Raw genomic sequence first — 13,119 nt, 5'->3', positions numbered from 1 at the left:
TCTCATTTATATACAACAAAAAAAGAAAAATGCTTTTTCCCTTGTGATGAGAAGTCTTAGGACTTACTCTAACAATTTTCAAATATGCCATACAGCAGTGTTAGTTACAGTTATCATGTTGTGTATTACATCCCCTGTACTTACTCATCTTATAACTGGAAGTTTGTACCTTTTGACCACTGTCAGCCAATCCCCCCTTCCTCTACCCGCTATGGTGACCACAAATCATCTCTTTTTCTATGAGTTTGGTTTTGTGTGTGTGTGTGTGTTATAGATTCCACATATGAATGAGATCATACAGTATTGTCTTTCTCTAACATTTTACTTAGCATAATGCCTTCAAGACTTATTCATGTTTTCACACATGGCAAGATTTCCTTCTTTTTATGGCCAAATAATATTGCTGTGTGTGTGTGCCTGTGTGTGTGTGTGTGTGTGTGTGTACAAGTTGTCTATCCATTCATCCATCCGTGGACACTTAGGATGTTTCCATGTCTTGACCTATTGTAAATAAACCTGCTATGAACATAGGAGTTCATATATATCTTCGATGGAGTGTTTTCATATCCTTTGGCTGTATTTCCAGAAGTAGAATTATTGGATCATGTGGCACTTGTATTTTTAATTTTTTGAGGATTTTTCATACTGTTTTCCACAGTGGCTGCACCAGTTTGCATTCCCACCAACAGTGCATGAGGGTTCCTTTTTCTCCACGTCTTCATCAACACTTGTTGCTTCTTGCCTTTTTGATAATAATCATTCTAACAGGGGTGAAGGGGTATCTCATTGTGGTTTTGATTTGCATTTCCCTGATGATTAATGATGATGAGCATCTTTTCATGCATCTATTGGCCGTTCACATATCTTCTTTGAAAAAATGGCTATTTAGGTCCTTTGCTCATTTTTTAATTGGGTTATTTGTTTCTTTGCTAGGGTAAGTGAGGTCTTCACGACAGAGATGGGGAGACAGAGTTCCTTCCAGAATAGGTACAGACTTCAAATCCAGATTAACTATTATTTGAAGTAAATGGTGCATACTCTCTTTCTGAGGGAAGGTCCAAGTTTTCGAGGAATTTAAAACCTTGAAGTGCAGACATCCCAGAGGGAAGTCCAGTGTGCAGAGCACATGTCTTAGAGCTTTGGGGTTGAGGGAGAGCTGGACAGGAGGGGAGGTCAGCAGGATTCAAAGCTGTCCATGTATTCAGCAGTTGCTTTTGTGAGTGCATGCCTTCGCTGAGGGCTACACCCAGGTTTAAGGCTGTGGGGGCACAGATGTAAATCCGAAGAAGTATGTAATACAAGAGGCAGTAGCTCAGAAACAGAATAGAGCTTCTTTGTTTTGTTTTGTTTCAGTGGTTAGATAAGGCCAGGGAAAGAAGGGTAAACTTTCCAGAACATCAGGGAGTGACCAGAAGGCCCCCTTATGGGGTAGGAGGGAAGGACCCGTTGTCCCTGCAATGTGGCCCATGGCAGCTGCGCCTGTGGCTGGCTGGACAGAGGCCCGGGAGATGGGGCCTGCTCATCCGGGAGGAGGACAGCCACCACCCGCCTCTCCCAGCCTTCAGGACTTGCGCGTAGTGATTACACAAGGCAGGCGGGCAGGCACCAAAGCCCAGGGAGAAGGTGACCGCTCTGCGGGGTTCTGGCTATGTCAGCCATAGACTCCTTTCCCTTCGGCCTGCGTGAGGGCCAAGCACCAGCCCCGACTCCTGTGTGGCCTCAGAGCTTTCCCTTCAGACCCTAGAACGTAACAGTTTTGAACACTGGGTTTTGGGGTCCAGCAAACAAACCACTTGTCAACTCTATGACCATGAGCAGCTCACTAACTCTCTCTGGGTCTCAGTCTCCTCAGCTGTGCCATGGGAATAATGTGGCTGCCCCTCCTAAGATTCCTGCGAGAAGTGCGTGAGAGGTTCTGTGTGGCTACTGCTGGAGGCTGCCTCAGCGCACGGCAGGCCGGGCCTCCCGACGGGGCTGGCTCCTCGCCTTTCCCAGCCTCCTCCGTAAAGTGGGGGCGATGGCGGCAACCGGCTTCATGTGGTTGTTGTGAGGAACAAATAAGTTGGTGTTTCTAAGTTGTCAGAAGAGTGCCTGGCACGTAGTGAGTGCTCTGTCAGTGACAGCATTGTTGTTACTATTACTGTCATTGTTATTAATCATAGCTTTGCTTGGTCACGTGACTGTGATACTCCATCTGTTAGGCCAAGCCGAGTCTGGACAGGGCCAGTGGAGGTTTTGCCCCTGGGACACTACCCCACACATGTCCCTCCTGGATGTGTCTCCTTAGTCGTTGAGGCCTTATCCTTGTTTGGAAGAGTCACCGTTAGTTGCTGCCCGGCGGCCCTCATACTTAGGTCTCTGGAGTCACCGCAGGACATAGATAGCCCTGGGCACCTTATGCAGAGAGCACTCCGTGCAGAAAAGCAGGTGTTTATGAAAATGTTGGGAGGGTGGAGGAGCAGGCTGGGCCCAGGACCCTACAGAAAGAACCCACAGGAAGGGCCGCTGACCCTGCGGCCCCCACTGCTGATCTGGAGTTCCAGAGCACACAGCTGAGACTGCAGCCCAGGGGTCTCAGAGCTCCTGCTTCAGCCGTCTCCAGACACCCCCAGCAGTGCTCCAGGAGGACACCCCAGCTCCCCACCCCAAGCCCAAGGGCACAGGAAGGGGGCGTCCGCCTCCTCCCACCGTCCACAGCTCCCTGGAGAACAGGGACCGGTGGGGGCTGAGCAGAGCAGCCCAGGTTCCCGGCCCTGGCTGCGGAGTCTTGCCGCACCAGCCGTCCCCGTGGCCCCATCCTGCCCTGAGCCCTGCACTTGTCCTCTTCCCTCCTCTTCCATCAGCTGAGTGGGACAACACACAGAAGAGCCCTTCCCAGCTCCTCCCAGGCTTATTCATGACAGAAAGTAAGGCTCCTCCAAAGGAGGGATATTTCGTAGAGATTGGAATAAGTAGGCCTTAGCCGGGGGGGCAGGGGGACAGTTCATGGAAGGCCAGAAGGGCTTCTCTGGGGCCTGGAGAAACTGAGCGAGCCCCAGGCCTGGGAGGGGAACCTTCTGGAGCACTGCAGTCACCATCAGTACGAGCTCAAGCTCAGAACTGGGAGCTGGCAGGGATGGTGGGGCGTGGACCACAGATCTCGGATTTCGTGGGGCACTTGGAGCTGCGGGTCTGAGAGTGACTCCCAGCAGTGCAGTGTCCCTGAAGGCCACGTGCCCTGTTACCTATGAGTCCCAGCTCTGCCACTCAGTCTTGGGGTGACTTTGGGGAAGTTTCCCTGCCCAGGCTTCTCTGTCAAACTGGGCTAATAATAGGGGAGTGGGAAGATTATCTGAGGCAGTAAATACAGTGTCTGTCTGGTGTGTTGCCTGGTGAATGCCAACCAGCACCATCACCATCACCATCATCATCTCACTTGGGATGTGCTGAATATGGGGGTGAGAAAGAGCGAGCAGACCCAGAAGGCCCCAGGTTTCTGGCTTGGGAGCTGCAGTTTCCAAGGGAAGACAGAGGGACCATGAGCTGAGGGTTGTAGAGACAGATGGTGAGGAAGCCCAGGGGAAGGACGGTACCAGCCCAGGGCCTCTGGAAGAGAGGGGACAAGAAATGACCATGGCACTCCTGCGCTGCTGGGAGAGAAGGAGGGAGAGGAGGCAGGCAGCCAGGGGGGCTGGGAGGGAGCCCAGGCACGAGAGAGTCTTGGAGGAGAAGCGAGTGGTCACTGGCATCAGATGTTCTTCAGGGGCGGATGAGATAGGGCAGAAGTGTTTCCACTGGGTTTAGTGACAGGAGATAATCAGCGACATCACTGAGATAGCTTCTGGGGTGCGGTGGGGGGGGGGCACCCGATGGGATGGCAGACTCTGCTGGGGTGTGTGCTGTGAGGGGGTGAGGGGGGCGGTCCCGTGGGATCAGTACTTTGTCAGCAGGGACACACTTGAGCCCAGGCTTCCCTGGCTCAGTAAATGGCAGCCCCATCCTTCAGGGTGCTCACACCATGGTAAATGCCTCCCGGGCCCACATCCAGTCCAGCACCAAAGCCTCTGCCTTGGAACTGTATCCACACTGAAGGGTATGCTGGCTTGGACGTGTGGATGGGGGCAGGGGGCAGGGGGGATAGAGACAGAACTGGATTGGCCATGAGTTGCTAACTTAAAGTTGGGCTGTGGATACTGGGGAGTTACTTTGTATGCATTTGAAATTTCCCCTGATAAAGGCGTTTTAAGACTTATATGGGTAGAAAAGTTCTATATTTAACATTTATATATTACATAATATACACTTATTTATGATCTCAGATGTCATACGTGTTTATGTAAATGATGTATAAGTATATGTCATGTAGATAACACATCTCCAGAACCTGATCACATCCACTCTTCCCCTGTCCTATCCCACCTGGGTTTCCACAAGAGTGTCCTCACTGGTCGTTCCGCTCCCATCCCTTGTCCCCACGTTCTGTTGTTCACACAGCAGCCCAAGTGCTTCTGTTAAATGGAAGCCAGACTGTGTTACCCCATCCCACCAGAGCAAAGTCTTCCTGCCCTCAGAGCCCTGACCACCTGTCCCTCTTGCCCCTGTCCTTGGCCTCTGCTCTCCTCGTCCTGATGCTCACTCAAGACTTCAGTGCTAGCTGTCCCCTCTCCCTGGACGTCTTCCTCAGTCAATGGCTTTCTCCCTCCCTCCCTCTGTCCGTATCTCCGTTCTGCCTGACCTCATCAGGGAGGACTTCTCTGACCTCCCCTCACAGTACCCAGCCCACTGCCTCAGCGCCCTCCAAAGCCCTCACCACTGCCTGCACTGTCTGTGTTCCCTTGTTTGCGGAGTCTGTCCTCCCACCAGAAGTGACCTTAGTTTTGTTCATCATGGATCCTCAGTGCCTAGAACACCTGGTAGAGGCCTCAGTGGGTACTTATTGAATGAATGAATGAATGAATGAATGAATGGAGCTCCATTTCACAGAGAGGGCAGCCAAGACTTGGCCTGAGTAACCATGAGGGAAGTTAGGGGCACACCTGGGACTTGTTTGGATCCCCTGGCAAGGGCAGGGAGAATGGGATCCTGAGTACAGATGCAAAGAGGACCTCTCAGAGGGAGCGAACAAGGCAGGGAGAAGGGGGCCAAGGCAGGTACAGCTGTGGACTCTGGCTTCTCTGAGTGGAGCTGAAGTAGCTCCTTAGGCTGCTGGCTTCTCTTTTCTTTGAGAAGCAGGTGGAAGGTCCTTCTCCTGAGAGACGGAAGCTGGCTGAGGAGTGTGCAGGACCTCTCCATCCGTCCCTGGGGCATCCGTCACTGCAGCCTCAGAGCTGGACTGGCGGCCCACTCTTTCCCATCTTACCCCCTTCCCTCCAGGCTGGCAGACCAGGGCTGGGTGAGGACCCCCCAAGAACAGTGTGTCTTCCTCTATCTTTGGCAACACAGGACCGGCTTGGCCCTTGGGATGAGTGGTGCTGGACCTCCTGTGTCCCGGACCCCTGCCGGTGCCCAGCTCTGCCCCTGAGACAGCCAGCTCCCAGAGGGCGCTTAGAACCGAGCTCGGGCTCCTGGCTAGCCTGTCCTGCGAGTGCTGCTGGCCCCTTCCGGACGTTCACGGACCAGTCCCCAATCTCATGTTGTTTCGTTTTCGGTTTTTTTTTTTTTGCTTAAATTTGTCTTTGTCCCCCAGTGGGAAATGAATATATGCTCATTACAGAACATGTGGGAAAACAGATGAGCAGAAAGAGGAGACACTAAATGAGAAATTGCCTGTCTAATGTGGTGTCCCTGGGACTCCTTCTGGCCCGGGGCCCTGGGCTCAGCGGGGCACATGGACCCTCTGGCCTGCAGGGGCCTCCACGGCGGGCTGGCTTTCAGGAATTGCCCTCGCCACGGGCTTGCTAGCTTGTCCAAGCAATGCAGCGAGCGGAACTGACGTGAGCTGCTATATTTAATGCTGGCCTTGCGTCACCAGTGACTGCACAGCAGCGTCGGCCCAGGAGGTGCACAGGCTGGGGGTGGGTCTGAAGACCGCTCTGAGAGAATCACTTTCCACAAGAGAAGGCATCGTGCAGGGGCAGGGAGAGAGCGCAACAGAAAGTGAGGTCGTAGGTAGAAAATCGCTTCTGGGATTTCAAATGGCTTCGTCATGGGGCCCTCCCTTGCTGCTGAGAAATCAGTTGATCTGGGAAAGTTCGTTGCAAACCCTTTACTCTGCTGCTGTTGGGTGGAGCTGAGAAATGAATGAAGATAATGAGGCTTTATGACTTTTATTTTTCAGTGTAGGACTTGGGCAGCGTGCGTGGGAGGGGTGACCATGGCTACAGCCATCAGCTCTGACCCCAGCTTGGGCCTCTAGGGAGGCCCAGGTGACTGGCCCGTGGGTCCGAGACCAGGTGACCAGCCTGGAACACAGTCAGCCTGGACTCGGCAGGGCCTGCTCAGAAGGGAGTCAGCTAAAGGGAGGAACGGTTTTCGGTTTTGCTCAAACTGACCAGCTAAATTAAGATACTAAGCAGAAGGCACTTTCCTGTTGATAATAATGAAAAAGCCACGAGCCGATGGATTCGATAAACCCCAGCCTTCAAGCTGCTGGGTTACAAGGAAGCAAGACGCAAACCCTTGTCCTCCTGAGTCCTGAGCACTTCAGAGGGCCAAGCCTTGGAGAAACCCCAGCAGTGACTCGCAATGTTTTCTGACACCTCATCTGAGCAGCAAACAGAGGTGTTTGGTGCCGAGTTCACCGGAAACTCAAGTGTGTCTCACTTCTCACTTGAGCCCTGGCCCCTCTTCCAGTGAAACCTCTGGGGCCTGGAGTTCCTGGGGTGCAGAGGGGCTCCCCGCCCTGGGCCCCATGACCAGCATCTCCCTCCCACTCAGCAAGCACCCTGTCTCTTCCCAACCGCCCTTCTGTCTGGGCCCTGCCCAGGGTTTGCCTCTCCGCATGGAAGAAGTGAGACCACATGGTTAGAGAAACTCCCAGCAAATACCCCGGGTCTCAGTCTCCAGGTAGTGGTGCTCCCGGCCATGACAGCTGACACGCACCCTCTTTTCCTGTTTCATCTGCCTCTTTCTCTCTCATTCCTGGCCGGGCCCACCTCCCTTTGGCCACCCACACTGGCTTGGTTCTGTGGCTCCGTGAGGTCCACCATTCCTGGAATGGCCCGAGGCCCCACTGGCTGACTGCACACCCCGTGAACACAGGTTCCTTGTCTCGGGCATAGTCTCAGAGCGGCAGGCGGGGAGCTGTGGGGAGCTGAGGACGTGGCGCGCTGTGGACCCCTAGTGGTGGAGCCTCTGCGGCCCTCCTAGGGCCGTACACCCTCCTGACTACCACTGGAATACATCCTTAGGAAACCGTCACTGGCCCTGCCCGCACCAGCCTCAGCTCCGGTCTTTGTTCTTGGGAGAGTCACATGGAATTTCACCCAAAGACTTTGCATTCTCCTTCAGACAGACAGGCCAGTACTCTGGTTGAGCAGAGGATGTGGTGAAAGGTGATGTGGCCAGAGAATGGATGGCTAAGTTTTGTATAAAAATGGACTTAGTCTTCCCTAAATATCCTCTGGCCTTAAAACCCTTGGAACTCTGAATGGAGAGCGGCTGCGGGGGAGCCTCCATTGCTCAGAGACTTCTTTCTGGTGCGAACCCGTGAGTGCGTGTGGGGTCTTGGTCCCAGTTAGCCCCGGGGCTGGACGAGTGCAGGCCGCCACAAACGTAGTGGGACCAAACAGGTTCTGAGACCTCCCGGGACCACAGAGACGGTCCAGCGCCTGCCCCCGACAGCCCGTGGCACGCTCAGCTCCCATGCCCCCTCCCTAGGTCTTCCCTCGCTTCTGCCTGGGTGCAAGGGGTCCGCCGTCTCTGAGTGGCTCCCGGAGCTGCCCGCCATGCACCTCTGCCCCGGGACGGGTCCTGCCATGGCGTCTGTGGTGTGCATCACACACAGCATCACCTCTCGCGGCTCCCGGGGTGGCTGCCTCCGCTGGCTTCTGAGCATCGCTCTGGGTGTTCCCACAGGGCTCGGGGCTTCCCAGGCAAGGTACCCGCCTGCCATTCAGTGTTTGAGACTGGTCTCTGATGACCCACCACCCGATGCAGAGGCATCGCATCCTTCTGGGCGCCTCTCAGAGATTCCGTGTAAACCGCTCCTGACGGGCGTGAGCATTAGCCGTGGCTTGCTACGGCCTGCTGCTTCTGGCACTCGTGGTGCTGGCCTGGGCCCGGGGAGAAGCAAAAAGACCTGGTTGGGGAGGTGGTCTGACCAGGGCCCTGTGACCTTGGGTCTCCACTTGTCATTCCATAGTGCAGGGGCCGTAAGTCAGTTGGTGCATCTTTGTTCACAGAGGTGGTAAGTGTGCACTAACGATGAGATATGTCCAGGGACTGACTGGCTGTCCCTAGAAAGGAATCTGGGAGCTTCCTATCAGGGGAGGTGCCCAAACAGGTTGATGCCAATGTTACAAAAGTCGTGGGGTGCCTGGGTGGCTCATTCGGTTAAACGTCCGACTCTTGATCTCAGCTCAGATCTTGATCTCAGGGTCGTGGGTTCAAGCCCTGCCATCTGGCTCCACGCTGGGCATGAAGCCTACTTAAAAAAAAAGTCATGCATTTAGGCCAGATGACATTTGGACAGAGGAAGGCAGAGTGGTTAAGTGTATGGGCTTTGGAGTTGGAGTGAGTTCTGGGTTCTAATCCTGGCTTTGCTCCTTACCAGGAGTATGACCTTGGGCACATTGCCTCCTCTCCCCCAAGCTTCAGAGAGGCCATGAGGGAGATGCTGGAGGGTGTGGGGGTGGTACCAGACACAGGAGGGCCACTCCTCTGATCATAAGATGACTTCTGAGGTCTCTTGCCTGTTCCACATGTCCTCCTTGAACCCAGATGTCCCGGCCTGAGCTGCTCCTCCCTCCCTGTGGGTGGTAGGTGGGGGCACGTCTTTCAGGCCAGCCACCCCCCTGGGGGCTTGCTTCCTTTCAGCCCAGGTCCTCTCCCTCACTCCCCCTGCACTCCTTCTCAGACCCCCTCCTCCACCTGCCCTGTCTCCCAAAGAGCTCTTCAGAGTCTTAGGAGGCTAGACCAGGGTCCGCAAGGGCCAAAGTAAAACACAAACATCATCCAGTCTCTTGTCACCGCCTTTATTTCTGGCTTCCAGTTTGACAAAGTCAGTGAAAGAACATATTCAGTGACCCCCTCCCCACCAGGCCACACACACCAAATGCAGCCTTCTAGGCTGCACTTCTATATATTATTAACTCTTTGATAACATATTTTATTTCTTAATTTTAAATACAAGGAAAAACAATAAATTACTCTTTCGCTGAGGATCAGCTGCTGCCTGGCAGACAAGGGCAGCTTCTCTGGCCCTCTCCCCTGTCCCATGTCGGCCCCAGGACCCCAGTGAGGTAGCAGAGTTTTATACACAGTGCTGATTCCCAGGGACTCCTAATGCCCAAGTCATTGGGCCCCTGGCTCCAGGTTCTGAAGGCAACAGTCCCTCCCTGTCCCCAGCACAGACGAACACACTTGTTTAAATAACACACAATAATAAATAAGGCTAAGAAGAAATGTGCCCGAGCTGCTGCTGTCTGCCTTAGCCGTGCGCGTGAACAGCAAGGCCCCCTCCCTGGCGTGTCTGCCACGGCGCGCCCCACTGTAATCCTGTGGTTTGCTCTCAGGGGGGCGCAGTCCGCGAGGCAGTGTTTCCCCTTGTGTCCTCGGAGCGCAGAGCCCGGGAGAGGAGGGCAGGCTGGGCTCGGCTGGGCGGAGGCAGGCAGCACAGGCTGAGGTCCAAGCTAAGGAAATCGTGTCTCCCTCCCTCCCCACCCCCCTCTCCCCCAAGAAATTTGTGACATCTGAAAGAAAAATGAATCTGTAACTTAAATGGTCAGGTCTGCCTCTGCAAATAAGGATGCTAGGTTTTCATGTTTCATGTGAACTTCCCGTGGCGAAAATGTTGCCGGGCATGTGTGAGCAGGTTTTTCATCAACTGGATCACTTCAATTTTGGTGTCTCGGCTGCGCTCACTGGAGATCTGCTGCAGGACAGAGAGACCGGTGTGTTAGTGGGACGCCAGAGCAAAGGTGACCAGCATCCGCCAGGGGCTTTCCAGGAACCAGCTAATTTAATTCCCACAAAGTGTGTGTGGGGGGGTACTATTACCCACATTTCACTGATATGGAAACTGAAGCTCAGGTAGGAGTCAGGAGCCCACAAGCCCAGATCCTGGAAATGCCAAAGGCCATGTTCCTGCTGCCACAGTGGACCCAGCCCCAGAGTGGACACTTGCTTTCCAGACGCTCAGCGAGGTTCCCCTGGAGCTCCCAGGGCTGGCAGGAGTGGAGGCAGGGTTGGGGGGTACAGGGCAGAGGGCCTTACCCCTGCCAACGTATCCTGGCAGCACAATGCTTTCAGCATCCTCCGTGTCCTTTGGATGGCGCTGCAGTCGGAGACGTTGATCAGAGATTCTAGAGCTGCACAATACTGCAGGGAGAAGAACACAGGGGTGTCAGGCCCTGCTGGGTACCCCCACCCCCCACCGGCACCTTCACTGACTCTCCAGGAGGAGGGGGCGGAGAGCCCTGAGAGAGGTGGCTTCGGGTGGTGGGAGGACTCCAAATTGTGAGTAGCTCTTGAAGCTTGCTTGGAACCCCTGAGCCGTGTGAGGGAGGCTCAGAGAAGATGAGCACAAGACCTACAGCCTCAGCTCCATCCCTCCCAGCATCCAGGGGTCCTTACCATGCTGCCGGTCCAGGTCCAGTGGACGCTCCACACCATGCTGCCATTGCAGAGGGATGCCTGAGGGAGCAGAAAGACAGTAAGCGCCGGCCACATCTCCAGAGGGATCCAGCCCCACGGGCATCCCCGCTGCAGCACAGAGCTAGGCCTGGGACCGCCCCAGTGTTCCTGAGCTTCACTTCCTGCTCTGCATAGTGGGGGAGACCCATTGTCCAGGGTCTTGGGGCTGAGAGAGAAAAATCTGAGCGCCACAACCAGTAAGGGACAAGTCTGGTGTGAAGCCTTCCGCAGCCAGGGCCACGGCACAGAAAACACCTGGCCAGTCAGTAGGACATCTCCAGGAAGGAGTCAGGTCAGCGTTGGGTGAGGGAGGAGGGGGTGGCCAGGTCAGTCAGATAGGTGGCGGTGGGGGCTAGTATATAAAACCTGTCTTCTGAACTGGGGGACACTGCAGTTTGGAGCATGGGTGCTGGATGTCAGCCAGGCCTGGTTTGAATCTGGCTTTTGTCAACCTTAATGAGGCTTAGTCAGTCAAATAGGGTCATCATACCTGCCTTTTGAGGTGGTTGGCAGTGATGGAAGGAGATGAAAAGCACCCAGCACTAGGCTTGGCACAGAGTCATTGCCCAGAAAGTGTGAGCCATCACCACTGGGGACAGGAGCGGACTACCAATGAATCCTTCTATAATAATGGGCTTAACCAAAATGCTGTGAATAATGGCCCCATGATTCCACTCAAACCAGATGGCAAAAGCTAAGGAGTCCTAGGAGAGTGCTGGCCCCTCTCTGCTTTCCTCTTCTTGAATGGCTGAGTAGGAGCTGGCCCCTCCTCTGCTTCCATGGCAGGCAGGGCCAGGCCAGAGGAACAGGTGGTCCCTGGGGGCTCCACCAAACCCCTCTATGGGTCCATCCATACTGCTGCCCCCCAACCTGGCTCTTCTCCCTCATGGCTGGGCCCATCCCGGTCCAAGGGGCTTCTTAGGATGGGGCCCAGCCTTCATTGCCTGAGCCATGACCAGTACCTTGTGTGAGAGTCCCCCACGCCAGCACCCTCAGACCTAGGACCCTGGCCAGAGGGTACTCACCTGATTCTGGGTGATGTTATCCAGTTCCTCAATGAGCTCCCTGAGGGCTAGGCTGTTAGGCCCAGGGACCGGGGAGGCAAGGCCACCAAGGCAGGTGAGAGCAATGACCATAGTCAACCAGAGCGCCATGGAGCCTAGAGCCAACACAGGAGGAGTGAGGAGCAGACCCGTAGGCTGGCCTAAGCTGAGCGGCTTGTGGCCTTGGCCTCTTACAGCAGCTTTTATAGGCCAGAGTGATGACGCCTCCAGCCCGGGTCTCCGTTTTGTCAAGCACTATCTAGAAACCACATCTTTACTTATCTTGATTTTACTTTGTGGAAAATCCAGCGTCGCATAAAGGAAAGAGTTTGATTTCTTGTGGACTTATTATTGAGAGGGGTCTGGAGGCCTTCCCAAGATGTGGATGCGCTCCCTACAGGGGTAGGTGAGAGGGCCCTGAGGGCAGCCTGGTGTCAGGCATGCCGGCTCGAACTGCAGCAGTTTTGTCTGGTAACCACCCTGAGTGTCTGCCCAGCTCCTGTCCTCAGACCCTTGTGGGTCACCAGAAGAAGCGCTCGGCTGACAGGGCTATGGCTACAGTCCACCAGATGTGCGAGTTTGGGGGTTTTGTTTTTTCAATGAACTGGTCTCTAATGCTTGATTTGGATATAAAACTCAAACAGGATAAAAAGAAAAGAGTGAAGTTCATTCTTTTTCTTCCATCCGATTCCCTGTTGGCCCCACTGTGGGAAGGATTATAAAAAGTTCAGATTCCCAGGTCTCCACTGAAAGATCCGGTCAGATTCAGGGATCCTTCTGGGACTTCTTCTTCTTCTTCTTTTTAAGATTTTGTTTATTTCAGAGAGAGAGAGAGAGCACATGAGCCAGCGCAGAGGGAGAAGCAGACTCCCCGCTAAGCAGGGAGCCCTATATGGGGCTCGATCCCAGGACCCTGGGATCATGACCTGAGCCGAAGGCAGACGCTTAACAGACTGAGCCACCCAGGTGCCCTTGGGACCTTTTCTTTTTTTAAAGTTGCTTTGATGGTAATTTTGAGCATGGGCAGTCTAAACACAGAGTGCCCAACTCAGGCCTTCAGCGTGGGCCCATCCTGTTGGGAAACCCTTAGCCGTCAGGCTGGCAGGAGGCAGGACCTAGCCTTAGCCCAGGTCGGAAAGTGTAACTGTTCCCGGTGCCACTGAGACCTGGGGAAACCACTCTGCTCACCAGTATCTGTGGGACAAAGCCTTTCTCCCTGGGGGACCCAGGTTTGTGCAGACTGAAGGCTGTGGAGGGCAGCCTGCCCCCACTCCAGGGTCCCCCTGAACAGCCCACCTCTGCA

The 13,119-nt window shown here is 54.5% G+C and overlaps 1 protein-coding gene across 1 annotated transcript; it reads right to left on the bottom strand.

The window, feature by feature from the left end:
• Positions 1-9,841: 9,841 nt before the first annotated feature.
• IL13 (interleukin 13) lies at positions 9,842-12,088 on the bottom strand. Its single transcript, XM_045889202.2, is given in 5 exon segments — positions 9,842-10,012; positions 10,354-10,458; positions 10,714-10,773; positions 11,799-12,032; positions 12,035-12,088. Coding segments are annotated over 5 exon segments (561 nt in total). The 3' UTR covers positions 9,842-9,904.
• Between the last annotated feature and the right edge of the window lie 1,031 nt (positions 12,089-13,119).

Source organism: Mirounga angustirostris, unplaced genomic scaffold (assembly GCF_029215605.1).
Source record: "Mirounga angustirostris isolate CCGP_5_RB_7025 unplaced genomic scaffold, mMirAng1.0.hap1 SCAF_7, whole genome shotgun sequence".
In the NCBI taxonomy this organism is placed as follows: Eukaryota; Metazoa; Chordata; class Mammalia; order Carnivora; family Phocidae; genus Mirounga; species Mirounga angustirostris.
The sequence above is the reverse complement of the archived record's forward strand: the minus strand, read 5'-3'. Positions and strand labels throughout refer to the sequence as shown.